This window comes from Erigeron canadensis, chromosome 8 (assembly GCF_010389155.1).
Source record: "Erigeron canadensis isolate Cc75 chromosome 8, C_canadensis_v1, whole genome shotgun sequence".
In the NCBI taxonomy this organism is placed as follows: domain Eukaryota; kingdom Viridiplantae; phylum Streptophyta; class Magnoliopsida; order Asterales; family Asteraceae; genus Erigeron; species Erigeron canadensis.
This window is the reverse complement of record NC_057768.1, coordinates 19,751,745-19,774,264: the sequence shown is the minus strand read 5'-3', so window position 1 is coordinate 19,774,264 and position 22,520 is coordinate 19,751,745. Positions and strand designations below refer to the sequence as shown.

The following is a 22,520-nucleotide window of genomic DNA, read 5'->3' as shown; positions in this document are numbered from 1 at the left end:
GCTATCTCCTCATTTATAAATTTGATCATTTCTAATTTCATGTCCATGGTCTTTGTAGAAGCATTTTGCGTAAGGGTATATCCAAATAACCAGACGTAAAAAGATTTGGGTTAAGTCGAACCATGTAATGTTTTGCATGGTTCGGTATATGGGTTAAACGTATAAAGATTTGGGTGTCCTTAATAACCCAGTTATATGGTGATAGATAAAACTAAGCAGGTTATGTTTTGTGTCTTAGAGACTGTTAATAAAAAAGATAAATTCTTTTGTAGTTTTGTGTATGCTAGTAATAGTAGTGTTGAGAGAAGAGAGTTGTGGAGAGATTTGGAGAAACAAAAGATGTTTGTGAATCAACAGACTTGGGTTGTGTTGGGTGATTTTAATATCATTAAAGATGTGGCTGAACAGTCCTATGGTGGTTCTTGTAGAACTAATGAGATGCAAGAGTTTGCTGATGTAATAAATAAAATTGAAGTGGATGATATAAACAGCAGTGGTTTTAATTACATTTGGACAAAATCCCTGAAAAATAAGCAGTGCACTGTGATAAAGAAGTTAGATAGGATCTTGGTCAATGATGCTTTTTTAAGGAAGTTTAATAGAGCTCATGGGGTGTTTTTACCTTATAATATATCTGATCATAGCCCTGATGTTCTTGCTATCAAAAATGGTGTTGGTAATAAGAATAAATCATTTAGATTCTCTAATTTCATTGCTGAAAAGAGAGAGTTTTTGGATGTGGTCAAGAAAGAGTGGGATAATGAGATTCAGGAGTGCTATATGTACAAACTGGTGAAGAATTTGAAAGGTTTAAAGAAACCTTTAAAAAAGATAAGTTGGGAGAAAGGGAACATTTTTGATAGAGTAGAGGTTGCTAAGGAGGTTTTAAGCAAATATCAAAAAGATATGGATGAGAATCCTCATGATGAGCAAATTAGAAGATTGGTTAGTGAGTCTTTGAATGAATACATGAATAATGATGAGATAAAGCTCTTGCAACAGAAAGTGAATATTCAATGGTTGAAAGAAGGTGACAAAAATAATGCTTCTTTTCATAGTATGTTGAGAGCTAAAAGGAATAAGAATAGGGTTGAGAGTATTAATGATGAGAATGAAAATACTTTTGAAAGAGAAGAGGTAGCTAAGCAGTTTGTCAAGCATTTTGAAAAATTTTTGGGTAAGGTGGATAAGGTTGATAAAGTGATGGATGAGATGTTTAATAGGGTGCTTAGTGATGATGTAGCTGCTGATATGATTAAACCTGTTAGTGATAATGAGATTAAGGAGGTTATTTTTGCTATGGATAATAACAAAGCTCCTGGGCCAGATGGCTTTACTGCAGCTTTTTTCAAGAAAGCTTGGGATTTCTTAGGGCCTAAAGTGTGTTTGGCAGTGAAGGAATTTTTTATTAGTGGCAAGCTGCTTGGTGAAATTAATGCAACACTTATTGCCTTAATTCCTAAGATTAACACACCTAGTAAAGTCTCAGATTTCAGGCCCATAGCTTGTTGTAATGTAATATATAAGTGTATTAGCAAACTTTTGACTGATAGGATCCAAAAGGGGTTAGAGAAAATTGTGAGCATTAATCAAAGTGCATTTGTGCCTGGAAGACATATCCAGGACAATATTTTGATTGCTCGGGAGTTTTTAAGGGGTTATAATAGAAAGAATGGGCCCAAAAGGTGTGCTATGCAAATAGACATCCAAAAAGCTTATGACACTGTGAGCTGGGAGTTCTTAGAAGATGTTTTGAGGAAGTTTGGTTTTCACAGTAGCATGGTTAGCTGGATTATGGCTTGTGTAAAGTCTACTAAATTTTCTATTTGTTTAAATGGAAGGATTCATGGTTATTTCAAGGGAGGTAGAGGACTAAGGCAGGGTGATCCCATCTCTCCTTACCTTTTTACTCTGGTTATGGAGGTTTTCAACCTTATAATGTGCAAAAATATAAGAGAGTCAAGGGATTTTGGGTATCATTTTGGATGTAAAGAGTTGAAGCTATCACATTTATGTTTTGCTGATGATTTGTTGGTGTTCTGCAAAGGAAATGTTGAGTCTCTTAATGTGATTAAATCATCTTTGGAGGAGTTTGCTCATGTTTCTAGTTTGACACCTAATCTGGGGAAAAGTATCATATTTTTTGGAAGTGTGAAGGAGGAAGATAAAAGTGATTTATTGCAAGTATTATCATTTAAATGTGGAAAACTTTCTGTCAGATATTTAGGTGTGCCATTGTTGGCTAAGAAATTGGGAACTGTTGATTGTAAAGTATTAATTGATAGAGTTAAGTCTAAAATTGAGTGTTGGAAAAATAAGATGCTTTCATATGCAGGGAGAATTCAGTTGATTGCATCTGTGTTGTCTTCCATGCAACTTTATTGGGCTTCTGTGTATATGCTACCCAATTCTGTTATTAAGGAGATAAAAAAGCTTCTTGAAGGTTTTTTGTGGAATGGTGGTGGTTCTGCTAAGGGAAGGGCTAGAGTTGCTTGGAAAGTTGTATGTAGGCCTAAAGAACAAGGTGGTCTTGGTGTTAAGGATCTGAAAAGGTGGAATGAGGTTTTACTAATTAGACAGTTTTGGAAGATTTTGTTAAAGGAGAACTCACTTTGGGCTACTTGGGTGAATGTTGTCAAATTAAAAAGACAAATATTTGGAGGTGGTTGAAGATAAATGTGACAGTTGGGGTTGGAAAACCATGCTGCATATCAGGGATTTGATTAAGCAACATGTATGGTATAAGATAGGAGATGGGAAGAATGTATCAATGTGGTATGAAAAATGGTGTTCAGGGGGTCCATTGAGTAATTTCATTAATAAAAGAATACTATATGATGCCAGAATGGATGCTGGTACTAGAGTTTGTGATATGATTAACAATAACAATTGGTTATGGCCTGAAGGATGGGAGGAGAGGTTTAATATTCTTAAGAATATTAAAATCCCTAGTCTGTAGATGGGCAAAAAGGATGAATTAATGTGGGTTACTAGAGATAATTTGCAAGTGAAATTTAATACTAAGCAGGCATGGCAGGATATAAGGAATAATTGGCCAAGAGTTGAGTGGAATGATGCTATTTGGTTTAAACAATTTAACCCAAGACATGCATTTATTTTATGGCTTGCAGTGTAGGGAAGACTGATGACTTTGGATAGAATTGATAAATGGAAACAGAATGGTGTTGTGCAGTGTGGTTTATGCAAGTCTGGAGATGAAACCCATGAGCATTTATTTTTTAAGTGTAATTTCACTGAGCAAATATGGAGGAGTCTTAGGTCCTTCAGTTGGAATTTGAGAAATGTGAATTCTATGCAGGAGATGGTATAGGAGATTGCTAAGAATAAAGGACACAATAATATTGGAAGTATGGTTAATAAACTAATAATTGCAGCTGTAGTGTACTATACTTGGCAAGAGAGGAATAATAGAATCTTTAAAATGAAGAAGAGGAATGAGGAAGCAGTGTGCAACATTATCAAAGAAAGTGTTAGAGTTAAATTGCTTTCTCTGAAAATTAAGAATACTGAGAATGTGAGCAGGATTGGTGAGCAGTGGAGTTTGAGGTGAGATAATTTCTGTTTTGTGGTTGTTTGATGGATTGGGGTTGTTGTTGATACAACTTGAAGTATGTGTGCGAATTGGAATAGTGAGTTGTGAAAGATAAACCACTTGGTCCTTTTCTAGCATGCTTCGAGTTTGTATCTAGTTTGATTTTGGTTTTGGGTTTTTGGTTTGTTTCTGGTCATAATGTGTTGTAAGTGTAGTATTACAGTAGGTTGGATTTTAGTTGTTGCATGTATTTTAGGTAGTTTGGGACTTGGGTATGTCCAAGTGTTTGGGTATGTCCAAGTGTTTGATTGGTTTATTTGTACATATTTTTTGAATATCAATACAATTCACAGGTTTAATTAAAAAAAATAAAAATAACCCAGTTGTACATTATTGATATATTCATATGGAATTGTGTTCTTGTTTATTTAGTGTTGAGCTTACAACTTTTTTATAATAAGTTATTAGTATTATCAAAAGCTTGTAAAATAAAATTCTATCTAAGATGTCAGTTTTCTACATATTTTAAATTATATGCATATAAGTTGAGCTGACAGGCTAAAGTTAAGTTGTAAAAGTAAGGGAATGCTACTGACTTTAACTTTGAAGTTTGACTATAAATTCAAAGAAATGTAATGTAATTCGTCATGAAGTTTGACTACAAAATTTAAAGAAATGTAATGTAATTTGCAGGACTAGCAAGTTAAACATGAGTTTCATGATTTGGCTTACTCACAGAATACGAATCAACTTATCTAGGCCATGTAACACTAGTGGTTTAAGATAATTACCAGGCAGGGAATGATACATCTTGAATGGATACTTATTCGGTGCCATGCGCTACATTTTTTTACGTTACATCTGAATACCCGAAACTTGACCCAACTCGAATGACCCGAATTCTTATTCAGTTTGGGTAACGGGTTAAAGTATAATTCGTAAAACCTATATAACCGGACCTAATTAAATCGAAAACCAATTAACCCAGAGGCTTAAAAAATGATTGTCACAAAGATGCAGGGTATATATACACGAAATGATTCAAGAATACCCATTCCTGTTAGCGACAAACTACCAGTCCAAACCTCCTGACAAACAAAAGAATTCACTTTTAGTTTGATTATTCATATGGTTTTACATTTTCAAGTGTTTCACTCTTTTGGTATATAATGTTAAATATTTACCGGTTTATTCCAGGTTCTTACACGTCGACAACATTTTAATACAACTAGTACTAACTATTAACAATACTTTAAATCAAATATAACTGTAATAAAACAAAAAATAGAAAATACAGATATCATCGACGATAAATAAAATGTACTTTACAATTATATTAGAAAATGATGAGGCCTCAACTTGAACTCAGTCTTATCATAGACCGGGCCTTCACCGGATCAGCTACTGCTTCTTTGAGAGACCCATAAGATTAACCGAGCATTTTGGACAGTAGATCCTAGAGCTATGGTATCTGTCACTTGGTTAAAACTTCATACGGTATGTGACTCCTCGGTGAATGAACACATTTGATTCAAGTGAAACTGTAATCACATAAAAGAATGTCTAGATTTCTTCACTTTAAAAAAACAAAGTAATGTTACACAAATAATTCTTAATGGTACTACTATACATCATGTACACAAGAATTAAAACAGAGAAAACCAAGTATTGCTGCTCGAGCTTAACCACAAGCACCAAGAAACAACACAGTTCAGCTCTCAAATCAATCAGTTAGTTTGCACTTCCATATGAAACAGGTTCCCCATCAAACGCATTATACGACTTTACAAACCTCCTGCAATTACATGACACAGATGCAAGCATCAGATCATTATTGTTTCTATTCAAGCTGGTTAGAAAACAAAACAAGAAGCTACAATCTTGACCAAATTACTTAAGATTAGGCTGATTCAGATTATGGTAGATAAAGATAATCTTTAAACAAGTCAAAAGTTGCCCAAACTGTATTTCTAATCTATATAAACCCCTAAGACTGCAAGTCATCTAAAATTTAATTAGACTGGTATTAAGTTTTGGAATTATCATAATCAAAGCTCTTAGGGGCTAGGGCTAAGGGCTACGTTAACATGTATAAACGTATTGTACAAAAAAATAACCAATCCGTAAAATTAAAGATCAGCCATCATCTACAACACTTTTCCATATGTTAACCATAGCCCTAACAGCATGCTTGGCAAAATTCAAAGATTTATTGTCCTACTAGACACACTATTAGCAATTAGTAATTAGTTAAAGATTTTGGATAACAGATAATTTTCGGATCGGGACAACTCGACTCATCTCGGTCTATTACAAAAAAAAAATGCATCATTGCACCCTGATATGTTGCCTGAACCACCCTTTTGCCACATAGAAAGAAAGAAAGAAACTGCCGAGTGCCGCCTTCCGCGGTGTATGGGGGAGGTTAAGATGTAGGCATACCTTATCTCTACCTAAGTAGAGAGGCTGCTTCCATTTTCTACCTAAATAGTAGAACAGGCCCTCCAACCTTTGCATGGGATGACGATCGAACCCATGACCTCTGTCTCCAGAGGCCAGAGTGTTTACCACTGATCCAACCCTTTTACCACATCTAAACAATAACTATGCATTTTTTTATTTTACTTATAGCATGAATGGGAGAAAATAAGGTCTGATAAACATAAGTTGTAAATCATGTTTCATTTGATTAAAGGACGTTATGAAATACTCACATTCTTCAGAGAACGCGAACACCCCTCCAAGCATATCGTCACTGTCACCATCATCCTCGGACTTGTTCCTCTGATGGCGGCTATTATTACCATCAGCATCAGTCATTTCTCCATGTTTAAAACTTTCCTTCTCAGTTGATGGTTTGCGGTACTCTTCATTAAAATCATGTCCAAACTCTAACATGTCTTTATGCATCTGAACTTCATCAACAATATTCATACTCAAGTCAGAACGATTAGAACCTGGATTTGAAGTGTCGCTAGTCACAACGCTTTCTGAAGATTGAATCCCTCTATCAACAGTTGCACCAGGAGCAATTGCGTTGTCAACAGGGGATGGAGAATTCATGATTTCATCAAGACCAGATGGTAGCACATCATTAACTCCATTAAAAGAACTTAGCCTATTCTCGCCATCATTTTTATTTACAGTTAAAGCAAGAATAGGATAAGATATCTGTCGTTCCATCTGTTCTGAGTTTTGTAACTCTGCATGCGCCGGTGATCCTGATAGATAAGAATGCTACATGAGAAATACATCCACAAAAAGCAACCAGAGGTGGCCATAAATATAGTTTCTCTAATCACTGTTTCAATAATATGCTTTTTCTAATCAAGACTAACATATTTTAAATTGACATAAAATGAACTAATAAGTGATGCAGATCAACACAATCTCAGCAGGCCCGTATAATGTTTTGACTTGTTACACAACTTATTCAACATGTCAATGAACAGCCTCTAAAAGCACTAACTCACATAACCGGAAAATCTTACCACGGGATACACTGGAATCTTGAAAAAACTTTTCGTCACTGCTACCAATGTTGGAAGATGAAGCAGAATATCTACCAGCAGCAAAGACTCTACAAAAAAAATACATAATCTATTAAAGCCTCCGTCAAATAGTAATTAAGATTTAGAAGCGGAGATTATTTAGTAGCCAATGACTGCTATCACAATAGCTAGTAAAAAGGTGCACAGTTATTATCTTATAAGACTAGCAAAAACCAGTAAAAATACATATTAGAAAAAGTAAAAATATTAACCCATGGCTGTTATTCACAAGAGCAAGTATTAACTTCTATCCTGCTACTAAAACCACATTCTTGCTCCAAACGTATATGGCCTTGCAATCGAGAGGCTAATTATGCATGCATCTAAACTTCAAAGGCTAGCTACAAATACAAAGGATAATAATTCTGAAGAGAAAATTAAGCAAAATGAATAGAATAAAGGTTAGGTGAAATTACCGGGCATCACTCCAACCAGGATAAACTGCACCAGAGCTGTCGAAAACGGGAAGCAAGTCTTTCTGCCTTACTTCAACTTCATTCACTGGGATCGTTTCAATATCAACCTCTCCACCATCATTTAGCTTTCCACAAAATTGTGGGTCCATCACATAGAAATATATCTGCATAACATTATATAAGCATAAGCACTTCTGTAAAATGCCAACATAGAATATCTTAGATATTAAAAGTACCTTGGACTTTTGCCAAACGGGCACCCTCACGGACCTCATTTGCACTTCAGCATGAGAAAGATACCAACGGGATCGTTCTTGGCGTTTACTGTCTTCATCATCAGAATTAGTCATGACAGTTTCTAGAGAGTTGTGTCTACCAGGAGTAGCCCCACCAATAAACTCCTCTTTTTCTGGCCAATCACTTCTTCGGCAAACATCCCACCACTGAATGGGTTCAACTTTAACACGCAAGTCTTCATCTTGGGTCTGTACATGTGAGGCTGACCCCATACTCAAAGATGATTCACCTTCCTCTCTCCCTGTAGAAGGCAACAACTCATATTGTATAACATAGCCCGATGGAGTATACACCAAGAGGTGCTCTAAGGTTTCCCCAGTTGAGACAGCAGATTCCGAATTTCGACAAACAGAGCTATGGAACATGGCAGCAATAACGCCAGGTGGCACAGATGTTTTTCCAGATGCAGCACTGCTTACCGTATTAATCCACCCAAGATTAACATTTTTTATTCTGCTAACCACAGACAGAGTGATGGCTGCTGGAGGTGGTTGTGATAGTGATTGATCTTTCATGAAAGATGAAGTCGACCACCAAGGTACTGCTACAAAAGCTGAGAGTGCTTGACCTTTTATTTTGGATTTTTGCAATTGAATACCAGTCTCGCCACCAAAAGGAGATAATAAGAAAATATGGCATGTACCCCTAGATGAAACTATGGCTATCCATTGACTATATTGACTAAAACAAATGTCTTGTATCACCTGTCAAAGAAACAAAAAAAGGTATGATCACAACATAATATAACAAGAATGAATATTAGAAAGAAAGAGAAACGTACAGCAGAAGTCATGCCACGATGGAGCTTGTAAAGATGAACATGAGCAGAATTCCAATTAAAACTTTGGCTGCCTGATTCATTTTGTGTTGAGGTAGGAAGAATACGGAAAACGTTGATATTATTCCCATGTACTGATGCAGTGACCAAAAGAGTCCCACTTGGATCAAAACATAGTGCAGATATGGGACTTGCATGTGCCCTAAATTGTGAAACAACGGCCCGAGATACGAAATCTTTAATCACAACCTGCACAGAAACGATTCAAAAAAGAGCTGTTATTGCATGAAGTATTCTAAACCTGTAGAAGTAATTTAATTAATAGACACAACTATATCTACAGATAATGGCACACACAACCCTAAACCAGATTCAACATGTTTTAAAATGATCAATCCATGCACCCAATAATAAACATATGCTATATTCCTTCTTAACAATATGCTTAAAGCAGCAAAAGGTAATCTCGTGTCCTAAGATTCAAAAGTACTGCTGAGAAATTAATTACAACTCTCATTGCATTGATAGTCAACCACTTAGATACCAGATTTGGAGACCGCTTCAGTACAGGGAACGCGTGTTGGGATCGTGGTTATGAGGTGCCATGAATCCGGTACCAGTGGTTTGTTGGGGGGGGGGGGGGGGGGGGGGGGGCGGGGTTAGGTTCATTTGGGTTCACTCTGGTATAATGAATTGGATAGTTTGGCCGTATAAGTAATAATATAACCTTTGTATATGTATTGTAAAATTCATTCGCTAAAAGATCAAATTAATATTGATAGTCTCGTATATAATAGTCTCACGAAAAAATGATATTAATTGATACTTAATCAGGATTTATTTTTCAGTATGAAAAGATTTGAGTAACTTAAATTAATCGATATTGCAGATTATATCAAAATACTAGTTTAGACTTTAGATTAAAATGAATCTATATGAAACTGGTGATCTTATAATTCGAGAATAGCGGTCTTATACATTCAAACACGTGAACCCGCAATTACTTGGAACATAATAGAAAAAAAATTGAGAACGTCACTTCGCAACACGAATTCGTGATCCCGAACGTTCCCAATATGGTACCATACTGCCATTCGGTACACCTGAACCCGATTCGCGGCTATTGTCACTGATCTGATAACCATGTTTGTAGTTCATCCTAAAGCTAACAGGAAACATGAAAATATCTTGCTTTTTAGTGCATTCAAAATTAAATATATCTTAAATAACTATTATATTACCAAAGCATATACTTATAGAAGTCTTACCATTCCAGCATTGGCATTATCAGTGGAATGAGATACTGCCCTACCAGCTTTCCGGCTGACGTTTAATGAAACTGAAGAGCTGGAACTATCAGGGAGGTATTCATGACAATACTTTGACAAGGTTCGGTAGCTCATGTCTCCCAGATTTATAAGGCCACTAGCCAACTGCTTGCTGGACTCCATGGCATATCGAGCCATTAAACTTCCACTACTAGGTGAGGTTGAAGGACTTACACCTGGAGAAGGGCTCAAATTTTGAGGACTTAAGCGTCCTGTGTTTGACAACAATGGATTATTGGAAGCATAAGCCAACCATCTAGGCCCCACAGCCATTGGCCCAAAGCCAATGTTAATCCCGGATAGTCCTTGTCCTCCCAGTTGTGATATTGGATATGTGAGCACACTAAACTTGTTTTCAAGGGTAAGTGCATCGAAACAATATATCTGCCATGAAAGAAAACAGAAAACAAACACGAGAAATGAATTACAAATTAATATCTTACTCTACATATCTTATAATCATGTAAACACCATTACCAGTTCCATAACAATCCCGATTAAACTTTTTGATCTTATCCATGCATTTCCTAGAGATCTTTAATTTGGTTGTTTCAGGATCAGGATATGTTTAATCTATAAATGGTAAACTAAAAACACACATTAAAGGGAAATGGGTCGAAAGTTGTACGAAGTGGTAATGGTATGATATTGGATATGTGAGCACACTAAACTTGTTTCAAGGGTAAGTGCATCAAAACAATATATCTGCCATGAAATAAAACAGAAAACAAACACGAGAAATGAATTACAAATTAATATCTTACTCTACATATATTATAATCATGTAAACACTATTACCAGTTCCACAATAATCCCGTTCAAATTTTTTGATCTTATCCATGCATTTCCTAGAGATCTTTTATTGGTTGTTTCAGGATCAGGATATGTTTGATCTATAAATGGTAAACTAGAAACATGGATTAAAGGGAAATGGGTCGAAAGTTGTACGAAGTGTGCTATTAATGCATAAAACCTCTTAAATGATTTTAATCAAAACATCATATTACTATTAAGATATTATAACTTTCTTAATTATAGTTGACACACTAAGAATCACTAAAAACCTAAAAAATTGAACAAAAAGTTTTCTGGGTACCCGATCTGGACCAAATAACTACCCTTGTTGACCCATTACCCTCTGCCCATTTTACGACCTCTACTTTATTGCACCAATACAAGCTCATAGTTGAGAAAAAGTAAAGATGAACAATAGCTATACTCAGCACAACTACATTCTCAAACCAATCAAAAACTGAATTAGGCATAAAATGATAGTAAGGTTTTATAGGTGGAATGAAGGAAACAATCATAAACCTAAAAATGAAAAATAAGGAAGACAGATGCTTACTTGGGAAGCAAGACCTACGGCCACTATTCGTGGGCTGCATCTAACCATGTACACAGTTGACCGGAACCGCAAGACGTGAACATAACTGTGTGACCTCATTGAGTAAAACCGAACAGCCCTGGGAGAATACATGGAATCTTCCATCTGAGATTCGTCTCTCTCATTGTGTGATGGACCCGAAAGATTCGTCGTTTCACTAGCCACAACCAATAGCAAAGGGTGTGACATTTTAAATCCCTCAATACCCTCAGTCTCTTCAGGTGTAGGCTGTATTTGTAGAAATGTGACGGGATCGTCACGAGTTGAAACCAGTTCACTAAACTTAGAACCATCGTCAACATCAAGGACTTGAAAACCATTTGTGTACCCAAGTAGGAGTACATTCTTGATAATTGATGGACTAAGCTCTAGTCTATCAAAGCAAGAATACAAAACCTGTTCAAATCAAAATATTCAGTGTTTATAAGCGTGACATAACAGACAAACGGTACTTATTAATGGAAAAAGATTCACCATAAAAACAGTATACAGCACATAGATAAAATTATGTGATTTCTAAAACAGATTCAAAGTTTCTTCTGATATAAGTGTGATCATAAAATACAGTTACAGAAAACGTGCCAAGAAAGAAAAAAATCTAGTCTTTAAAACTAAAACCTGTCATGTAAGAATAAGTTCTCTCCACATATTCTGACAACACAGGGAAAACAGAGTACATGATAGCCAAACAATCCATTTGTATAATATGACCAAAAAAAAACTTAAATTGACAGAAAGCATCCAAACAACTTTGAAGTATCTTGGCAATTAAATAGTTCAGGGAAAAACAGACACATTGAGAAAATTCCCGAACCGACACATTGAGAAAATGTGAAAAACAGAATCCAAGCATATCGAAGTGATTTATTATATGTGTATGTGTTAGTCTATTAGACTCATCAGAAATACCAGTATATTAACAATAATACTTTTGGAAATCAAAAAGCGGTCAAATGTGAAGACTTTTATATAAATTGTGTCAAGAAGACAAAAAGGAAAACCATGAATTGTGGTGTATTAGAAAGTGCAAAGTAATACATAGTATAGCATGTTTATATGGAAAGATATTCTGATATCAGAAGAGAGTAATGCGTCACCGACTAATGAAAAAATCTTTATGCAAATCGTGACGTTCTATATATTTAAAGAGAAACGCTTACAAAATCAACTAACTTCCACCCACACCTCGATTTGCTCTCCAATACCTCTGGTTGTAAATCCAAATTTTAACTCTAAAACTATTAATGCTATATTGACCCCTATCTTCTGTTTTTCGACATACAAGTCCAAAACGTCCCTTAACGTTAATCGTATCCATCGCTAAAAATTCAACCAATGATCAAAGTATCCCCAAAAACCTAAAAAGCTCAAAAATCTCAAATAAAACCCTCCTAACATTACTACGATTTCTTATCCAAATTTCTCATCCACTAGTTTCACTAAATTAAAATTTCACAAAAACAAAAATCTAAAAACATAATTAACAACTTCAAAAAAGCAATCATTATCATTATCATTACAACAGCAGAAACAATTATTACATATAAATAAATAATAAATAATTTAATGAAAAAAAAAACCTGATCTTTGCGAAGTTCATCGGAAGAATCGCCGGCAGACCTGACGTTAGAAGAAACAGTCTTAATATAAGAAGAAATAAATCTAAAAGAATTAGGGATTACGCCGCCATTATTATTACTGCTGATATCATGATGTTTATTATCAATAGGAAGATTGTTATTAGCTTTGTTTTGGTTTCTCCTCATAATAATATTGATGATCAACTAGTTGTACACCGGCGCCGCCGTGCGTCCTAAATGATTGGGCATCCAAGTTCGCCGGAAAACGTGGCCGAGATTTTTTTTTTTTTTTTGAAGTCTCAGATAATTCAAAGTGTTTGTTGGTTGGGTGTTGAGTTTGACTTTCTTCACAGGGACGGTTCCTCTCTTTTATTTTCTTCTCTCTCTCTCTCTCTGTATCTAATCTATCTATATCTATATACATTTTACAAGTTTGTTTCTTGATTGCCCCGTAAGCTCACGTTTCTGTTTTACATATCTAGTCCTTTTACATATCTTGTGGCAACAAAGATTTTAGTCATTTTACCAATAATTTGTTGTCGAAAATGAAACATCGAGACGATTCTGTTTACGTTTCCAATTTACATATATAGTGTCTTTACACATTTTGTTGCGACAAAACTTTTACCAATAATTTGTCGTCGAAAAGGAAACATCAAGGCGATTCTGTTTGTGGGCCATTTAAAAGAGTTTTTATTTTGTGCGTATTTATAGTTCAAATCACTGTATTAAATTACTTACTTTTGTCTTAATGGTAATGTAGGACTGTAGATGTACTATTGTTAGATAATCCTTTACGTGTCTGTTTTTTAACCCCAGCATAGTTTCCATTTGATGATAGTGTTATAGCGGTGTAAAAGATGATAAACGAAATTGGTAATTGAAGGACGCATAGGTTCCAAAAAACGAATTAAGCATCCAATTAATAAATGTTATATTATTTATATATGGTTTTTTATTTATAGATTATTTACACATTGAAACCTATGTGATGCACGAATTGGATATTTGTTTAAAAGAAATGTCTAGAAAGATAATAATCCATAAATCGAGTATGATGATAGAATGGAAAAGAATTCTGAATTGGTCACGAATGAAACGATTAAGTAGGATGTTCACCTGATATAAAACATGTACACCTGGAAAGTGAATAGAGATGGAAAGATGGATTTCCGTATACATATTGAAAATTAAAAAAGTATGAGACAAAGAAACCTAATTATGATGATCCAAGCCATTTAACAGTATTTAATTTAACTATATGTTGGATAAAAACTCTAACTACAAGGATGCATAAGACATAGCAAGCTATATTTAAGGCATATATGATATCCATTTTCGTCTACTACTATGAGAACATCTATAACCATGAAAATTCAATAATGTGTTAACGACATACCACCTAATTAAAAGAAGTTGAGGTATGTCTACCCAGATGGTTAGGAAAAAGAAGTCCTCAATTGTCAACCAAACTAATTAATACTTTATACCTTAAAAACGCAAAAGTACCCCCTCTTTTTATTTATCCTTTTCCCTTACAGATGTTATAAATATTGGTTAAAATTAGAAAAACAATATTGAGTATTAATATATTAACTATTAGAAAAGGGGTGTTGGTGGTGTAGTATACATTCATTCTTAAATCTCCAAAAGTTTGAAACCCATAAGGGATTATAGATGGTGTAAAGTTATCATATTAATGACATGGACGCTACCACTTGCAAAACATAAAAAATATAAATCGACAAGTTCTCTTGATAAAGTAAAATACCTTAATACAATTTAGAAGGATTTGCATACACACTATGGTGTCATGAAACTAAAAAGGTTTGCATGACACTATAAAAAAACAACTTGATCGATACCGTATACACAACAAGGATAAGTAAAAGGATGTTAAATGATGATTGTGGTGGCCGGGTTGAGCAAGTTCATACATATGTATTGATATTGAATTAAAGCTTGGTTAAGCTAGAAATACGATAACTAATATCATGGCCTTGTTTAGTAGCTATATTATGAAATTTGACTTTGAAAGTCAAATTGGTCAAAGTTTTGTTCAGTTAAAAATATGTTATTAGCTCCTTTTTAGGTTGCTATTATGATGTTTGATTAAGTGCCAAGAGTTTGGAAGTGATTGTGTGAAATGTGAATTTATAACCTCTTGCCGCAAAGGTGAATATATAATAACTTAAACAAGTAATTGGATCATATTGGAAACAAATTACATCTGGGTAATAACTTCTATATGATTGTGTTGTTAATGTACTATGACTACTATGTCTCATTGTCTGTGTGTTATGTGTTAAACTTGTTACGTTATCATATGTTGTGCAATTTTGCACTTAACTGTGTAAATATAACATATAAGTATATCATATTATTGTTGATATATATACATCATGATATTTTCATGTATTTTATATGTCGTCTAATATCTTTTATACACCATGGCAATTTGGTGTACAACACCCTTGTGTTTATACATCATGATGTTTTGATGTAGTTTTGCATCTAATGGCCATCATGGTAGTTTTGATGTACATTATAGTCATTTATGTGCTCCATGGTTGGTAAACTACGTATATCTAGTAGTTGGTTGTGTGTTTATTTTCTAGACATTCACTAAGTGTTGTGCGTACCTCATTCGGGAGTGTTGTTTTATACGGTAGGTCCCAGTAAACTTAGGCGAATGTTGAGCATGAGAATGATTATGGGGGTCAAAATGGACTACAATGGATTATATTTGCGAATGGGCTTGCAAGTGTCTCTTTTATAAAATCGTTTACTATTAGACTTGTTAATTGTGCCCAACTTCGTTGTATAAGTTAATTAGTTCATTTTTTTAAAAATGGTTAAACGGATTGATGTGTAGTTCTCATACATGATCATTTTGGAATTGTCGCAAAAGTTGTGGAATGACATCTTTTTTTTTTTTAAAATGGATCTCGAAATTGTATTATGCAAGTGCGTGCAGTAAAGGATTCAAATAAGTCACATACTTCTTGTGAGATAATGTAGCATATATAACGTAAATAAAGTTGAAATTTGACTAAGCAACATATTTTTTCCTAGTTTAGTACCAATGTTCAATGATAATAAAGGTAAGATATAATGTGGTTATATAACTCATACAAACAAAGCTAGTTTCTTCAAAAATAAGAGTAGAAAAATGCTACAAATAGATAACTTACATACATGGGTAAAATATACGTCACTATAATTATGGCATAGTTTTATCCAAGACCTCATAGTTTTTGAACCTACAAGACAATGAACCCCTTAATTAATTCCGGGCTTGTTATGCCATAATAATCAAATCAATAAGTACTTCGAAGTGACATATGTTCTTCACACTCGAGGCATATTATTAAGAGTCTTTGTTGAATTGTACTCTTGAGCATCCATAAGCTCTTCTGAATAAGTTCTTTGAAATGCTTGTTTTTTCTGTTGAGTTGTCGAACCTTTGGGATCATAATCGCGTCTTAATAGCATCACAACCTACATTATAAGAATTGCAATTCGTCTCAACTATGTTCAAGCTCATGTTTTTGAAGTTGCTATAGATAACTCATATTCTTTATAAAAACTGCATCATTGAACTTAGTGTGTGTGAATGACCAACAAAATAACCAAAAATGTGAAATCAACTTAGATCATATATATTAAAATTGTTCCCATTTTCATGGGACAAGGGCATGCATGACATGTTTATTTAGTGACATGACAATAACTTTTTCTTTCTAAATTCAAATAAAAATGAGTGGTAAGATTAATTATGACGCTGCAAAACTTGCCTGACTCATTCGAGGACGGAGAACAGGAGTGAGTTCGATACATAAGGAAGCTGCCAAAATTACACGTTCCATTTCCTCATGGTCATAATCATCGCCAAGAGAAGGATCAACTAGTTCTCTTATTTCATTAGCTTCCATTAATGGTTTGGCCTTCAAGACAACTTGTTTATATAGTTGTACAACATGATATCATCTAAAGCATGTTAACCATAAATGGACATTGTGACTTACCCAAAGTACAAGACTTCTTTGTGAATCATCTAAAGCTTGACGCCCGGTTATAAGTTCCAAAACTAGTACACCGTAAGAAAAGACATCGATTTTCTCGTCTACTATCCCATGCATAAAGTACTCTGGAGCAAAATATCTGTGTTGAATAGATGAGCAAACATGTTAACGTAATGCAAGCTATTCGGAAATAAATGTTTAGTATAATTAAGCAAATAAAATTAAAAAGATAACATATACCCAAATGTGCCTTCAAATTTTGATACATTATGATGACTCCACTCTTTTGGTAGCCATGTAGCAAGACCAAAATCACATATCTAAAGTTTAAGATGCGGAATACGTAGTTACCAAATTTGTAACATACAATTAAAGAATAAATGGATGTATAGACTAAGGCTCTCGTTCAACCCATAAATCACTAAGTAAAAACTGAGTACATAACTAAAATGGTTTACTTCATATCAATCAATAGTCCTAAGTTTAACATAATCTGATGATAATAAAACAAATCAAGTGATTTATAAGAAAGTAATTATAATGTACCAACTCTAGTTGAGTCTTAAGATGTACACAAAATTCGAGCCAGAAAGATACCTGTGGTTCGAAGTTCTCCATAAGAAGAATGTTATCTGCCTTAATATCCCTATGTATAATTCTCCTTTGACAATTCTCATGAAGATATAACAAGCCATTAGCTGTTCCATGTATAATCTTATATCTTGCCCCCCAATTTAGTTTCTCTTTTGCACCTGAAAGAACATATAATGATTATTTGTGTGTGAATCAAAGCACAAAATAACAAAATCAGTTTAGAGCATGTTAGGACGTACCTCGCAATAGAGATCCTAAATTTCCATGGGGAGATAACTCCATAACGAGATGTGTTCCCCCTTCTATTCCATACCCTATCAATGTAGCTGTATTAGGATGGTTTACGTGAGCTATGGTTCCAATCTCCGAAAGAAATCCTATTATTTGCTCTTCTGTGGTCCCTCTATTGAGTCGTTTTACTGCCACCAACCTTCCATCGTCCAAACAACCCTTGTAAACATTAGCAAAACCTCCCCTTCCGATCACTTTCTCTAGAATAAATGAAATAACAACCTCCTCATTCATTTTGTAGAAAATTTAACAGTATTTCGTAAGTCGTACAACTATTGTGAAAAAATGAATGTATAGATATGAAAATGTGAAATGTTGAGAAAGGATTGCAGACCCTCGCTAAAATTGTCTGTTGCATATTTAAGCTCTTCAAGTGTAAAGATTTTCCATGAAGATTCGAGATGACATAAATTTACATCTGGGTGTTGTGTAGAATTCAAGGTTTTTGTTCTTGATGACTTAGGTGCCGCAGGTGGCAAGGATGGTACCCTCTTGGTAAAACTTTTCTTCCATAATTTAAAAAACTTTAACCAACGTGACCGTGGTTGTGAAACCTTTTCATCTCTTGGTTCATCAACGTCACTCGAACTTGAGTCATCCACATTTCGTGAACAGGCTTCTGAAACATCTCTGGGAGAAATAGTATCATGTCTTTCCTTTTCCATCTCAAAGAATCTTAAATCTGGCTAAAATCCATTACTTATTAATACCATTGTCTGTAAAATACAATTGAAATAAATGCTACTACCTATGCGTAATCTTTCTTAGTAATAAATTAATACCTTGGGCAGAAACAGATGACCAGAGTGAACGACCGCCTGTCTTATGTTGTGCCTCAGAAGATTTACCTTCCAAAATTCTTTTTATGACATGAGATAGGTGATGATATTTTTTCCTACATAGTTATGTATAAAGGTAGTGAATCTTCAAAAGTTTAAAGAATATTATTTACACCATAGATGATCAATTTGACATTTTGAAAGTAATTAGAAATGAACTATAAACATAACAACACTTAGGACATGAATTTGATACTAAAGAATGTTAACTAGCATATACCATAATATGAAAAAAACATGTCAAACTTGATGTTGAGAATACAAGATTGTATTATATTAACACAACCATAACGTTACGGTATATCTTTGAAACAAAAATAACATAACATAATCAATCATAAAAGATGAAAGATTCAAACAAAATAGCATCTTTTAAAGCATGATTCAACATGGAATTTAGTGAAAGAAAACACAAAAACAAGCAAAAAAATTTCAAAACTTGGCCTCAAAGAGAATGCAGTCAATGGTTATTTAAATCGTTATCAAATTTAAAGTAAATAACTATCAAGACATGATAAAAAAGTTACATGATGAGCATATATTGACTCTGTAATAAACAACCTTCTAAATCAAATAACATATAATTTTACCGTGACATTGACAAAATCACTTATATATTATCAAGTATAATTGATCAAATATACCAAAACTTGTTATAAAATATATAAATTTATGTAACAAAATCATAAAAACTACATTATCAGACTACATGAAGGAAAAACGTCACATACGGTTCTTGATCGGTAGCCATGAAAAGAAGAAGACAATTTATACGACGGAGTTTCGTCCAATTGTTTTACACATTAACTATATGGGTTCAAAACCTGGCTTCTTTTCATCAATCACAATTGGGGCCGAAAATGTACATGACCTAACAATATTTGGAGGAATATTTTTTCTGAGTTGAGTTGATAATTTTATATTTATATATTCACATATAAGCATGAGTATTTCATATTAAATTCATTTGTTTACGATCTCCAGTTTTGGAAAATTTGTGCAATAACATTATACATTGAATCTATATAATCAATTGATGAAAGTCTTCCATTTGGCAAATTTGATACATTGTTACCGTCAGTAGTTCATTATCTTAAAATTTTATAACTCTCCTACTTTTATTCTTAGCCATAATCACAAGGATGGATACGTTCAATAAACTAGTTTTAATATATATCTATGCGTGGAATGTGTGACTTATATTAATGTATAATGTTTGTTGGATACGTAAATAGAAATTTCTATTTAATTCATTTTTTTATAAGTGTTTTGTATGTAATGTATTTTATACTTCAAAGTTTTAAAATGTAGTTTAGTATATTGACCTTTACATATATCTTTACACAATTATGGAGTTATGGTTCTTTACAGTAGATTGGTGTTCGCGCAATGCAGCGACGGTAACGGCGATGTTGCTGTTGTGGTTATTAACGTAAAAGTAATTTTATTGAGGTCGAAAATGTGATGGATTGTTTGGGATATGAAAGGTGGGAGGAGGGAGAAGAATTTTGAGTTAACGTTTTTGCTATGTGCCTTTGCGTGAGAGAGAGATAGATGTTGAATTTTTTATAAGGGCATTTTAATCACAATTTATAAAATAGAAATAAAGATATATTAAGATGAAGGGTATATGTGTCATTTCTCGTTCTTAAAATATAGGAGGCGGAGAGGGTGTTTGTTTTATAAAGGAGTATAGATATTGAAGAAACTAGTAAAAAGTATTATTGGTTAGTTAACTACATCAAAGTTTGGTGTTGGTGTAGGTAAAAATGGGGCTTTTCAAATCATTTTAAGCCGAGTGAAAGCCATAGATGATTATATTAACGACACTTATGTTCAGCCCTTAAATGAAATGTAAATGTAGTATTATGGAGTTATGGTTTTTCATTATTACTCTACATATTGAAGAAACTAGTAAAAAATAAAATTGGTTAGTTAACTACATCAAAGTTTGGTGTTGGTGTAGATAAACATCGGGCTTTTCAAATCATTTTAAGGCAGATGAAAGCCATAAATGATTATATTAACGACACTTATGTTAAGCCCTTAAATAAAATGTAAATGTAGTATTTTGCGTTGCCTCTCAAGGGCCATATGTTCACCAAAACACATGAATTGAGATAAGGCAGACACACCCGCTTGCAAGCTAAAAAAAGGACTAGGGGATAACGCATGGAACAATAGGACATCGGTCCTATGTCACGTACAACATTGTGTGAACGCCATGTATACTTTAGGTTACATTGTGAAAGATATCCATTTAGATTTTTTTTTTACAATATAGACATTCAAACTTGTCTACTATAGTAATTTTTCTACTAATTTTTTATGCGTTATTATGATAGGAAACGTAGATGACGATAAGTATTAAAACATAAAACAAGAGTTTATAGTAAGAAATGATGTCGTCGGTTTGCTTGTCGGTCTATCGATGTCGTAGGCAGCGCCTCGTCACTTTTCAAAATTGGTTTGCATCGCCGTTTAACCTATGAGCGTTCGACGAGATTATCTCGGTCACTGTTTTTTTTAATAAATATGTATGTTTTGTGTGATATTTGTTATTTGTGTGTATTCTTAGCTAAGGTCGGATCTTAAGGGCGTATCTTGTGGTCACTTAAAAGACGAGGCACTTCCATATGGGGTTTTTCCTTGTTGTGTGGTTGGATCTTTTGGGTTTACTATCTTTATATATGATTCGCCTTTTTATTTGTGTTGTCATTGGATTTATGCACCAAACAAGTTGTCGAATTTCTTTTTAATCAGATTCGTGTTTTTTTTTAAAGATGTGAATTATTTGCTCGGAGAGGGTTGTCTTAACCGGCCCGAGCTAGAGAGTCCCTTCAAGCTCAATACCGAGTAGGAGGAGAAACAACTAAATCGTCTAAAGGCACGACATTTAATTCGGATAAAACTATGGCCCCTTTGTAAGACTCAAACCTACTTCACTCGAGTACTTTATTTGTGAAACTCCTTCACATGTCTTCTCCATGTATCGAACTTGAGACCTTGAGCATGTAAAGCTTAGCAATTGTAATGAGTTAGATCCAATTTCTAGATGGATATCGACTAATCTTACAAATAATACGTACCTTCAGGTAACAAAATAATATAACTTTTGTTAGCTTTTGATAAATTGTAGTCATATGAGGTTATCTAAAAATTGCTTTTTAATTTTTTTTTCTTTACATATATATAACTAAGAGAGGATAGGTTTTTTCTCATATGACACTTCTCTTTTTGTGTCAACTAATCTTTTTGCTTAAGTGTCATTTTTTAATAATTTTAAGGTATTTTTTCATTATATGACATTTAAATTTATATAGATTATATTGATATTGATATTGATACTGATATTGATAAACACATCTAATATTTTATTAAACAATTATATTATCAATGTTAAATTAGATATTTACTTTTTCAATTTTACACATATATTTTTGGTATTTAAATCTATATTTATAACTTATCTTTATATAGTTAAGATTCCATATTTTGATAATATATAAGCGCAAAAATGTTTATATATGCTTTAGACCGCGTCTTTTTATTAATTCAATGATAATTATCTTTTTTTAAATGGGATTGTTATATATCTATACTATATTATAAAGTAAATAAGGTTTCAACTTTTAATTTTCAAATTCAACAATGTACACATGATAATGCATGATGTACCATACATCAATGCATACAACTTTCTCTCTCCTACATAAATCATTTTATTCCTCTAAATCTTTCAAAATCTTTTATCTCAAAAACCGTACATCGATAAATTATAAAACTTATATGGGTGTTCTTAAAATTTTAAGCTCTTTCATCAGAGACGTCATTCCGCATACTTTCGTCGAATTTTTAAATCCGAGGGCGGAGCCCGTACG

General features: G+C 33.7%; 2 protein-coding genes across 2 annotated transcripts; both read right to left on the bottom strand.

Moving 5' to 3' along the window:
• Positions 1-5,100: 5,100 nt before the first annotated feature.
• On the bottom strand, positions 5,101-13,287 carry LOC122578203 (autophagy-related protein 18h). Its single transcript, XM_043750111.1, has 9 exons — positions 12,891-13,287; positions 11,272-11,706; positions 9,864-10,307; positions 8,599-8,844; positions 7,757-8,521; positions 7,521-7,684; positions 7,045-7,133; positions 6,268-6,774; positions 5,101-5,348 (listed from the first exon to the last, which is right to left on the bottom strand). Coding segments are annotated over exons 1-9 (2,838 nt in total). The 5' UTR covers positions 13,077-13,287; the 3' UTR covers positions 5,101-5,346.
• A 2,954-nt stretch (positions 13,288-16,241) lies between these two features.
• Positions 16,242-18,465, bottom strand: LOC122580305 (receptor-like cytosolic serine/threonine-protein kinase RBK2). Its single transcript, XM_043752581.1, has 7 exons — positions 18,135-18,465; positions 17,749-18,000; positions 17,513-17,667; positions 17,156-17,235; positions 16,919-17,054; positions 16,688-16,837; positions 16,242-16,391 (listed from the first exon to the last, which is right to left on the bottom strand). Exons 1-7 carry the CDS (start codon positions 18,463-18,465, stop codon positions 16,242-16,244), a joined length of 1,254 nt encoding a protein of 417 aa, XP_043608516.1.
• Positions 18,466-22,520: the final 4,055 nt, after the last annotated feature.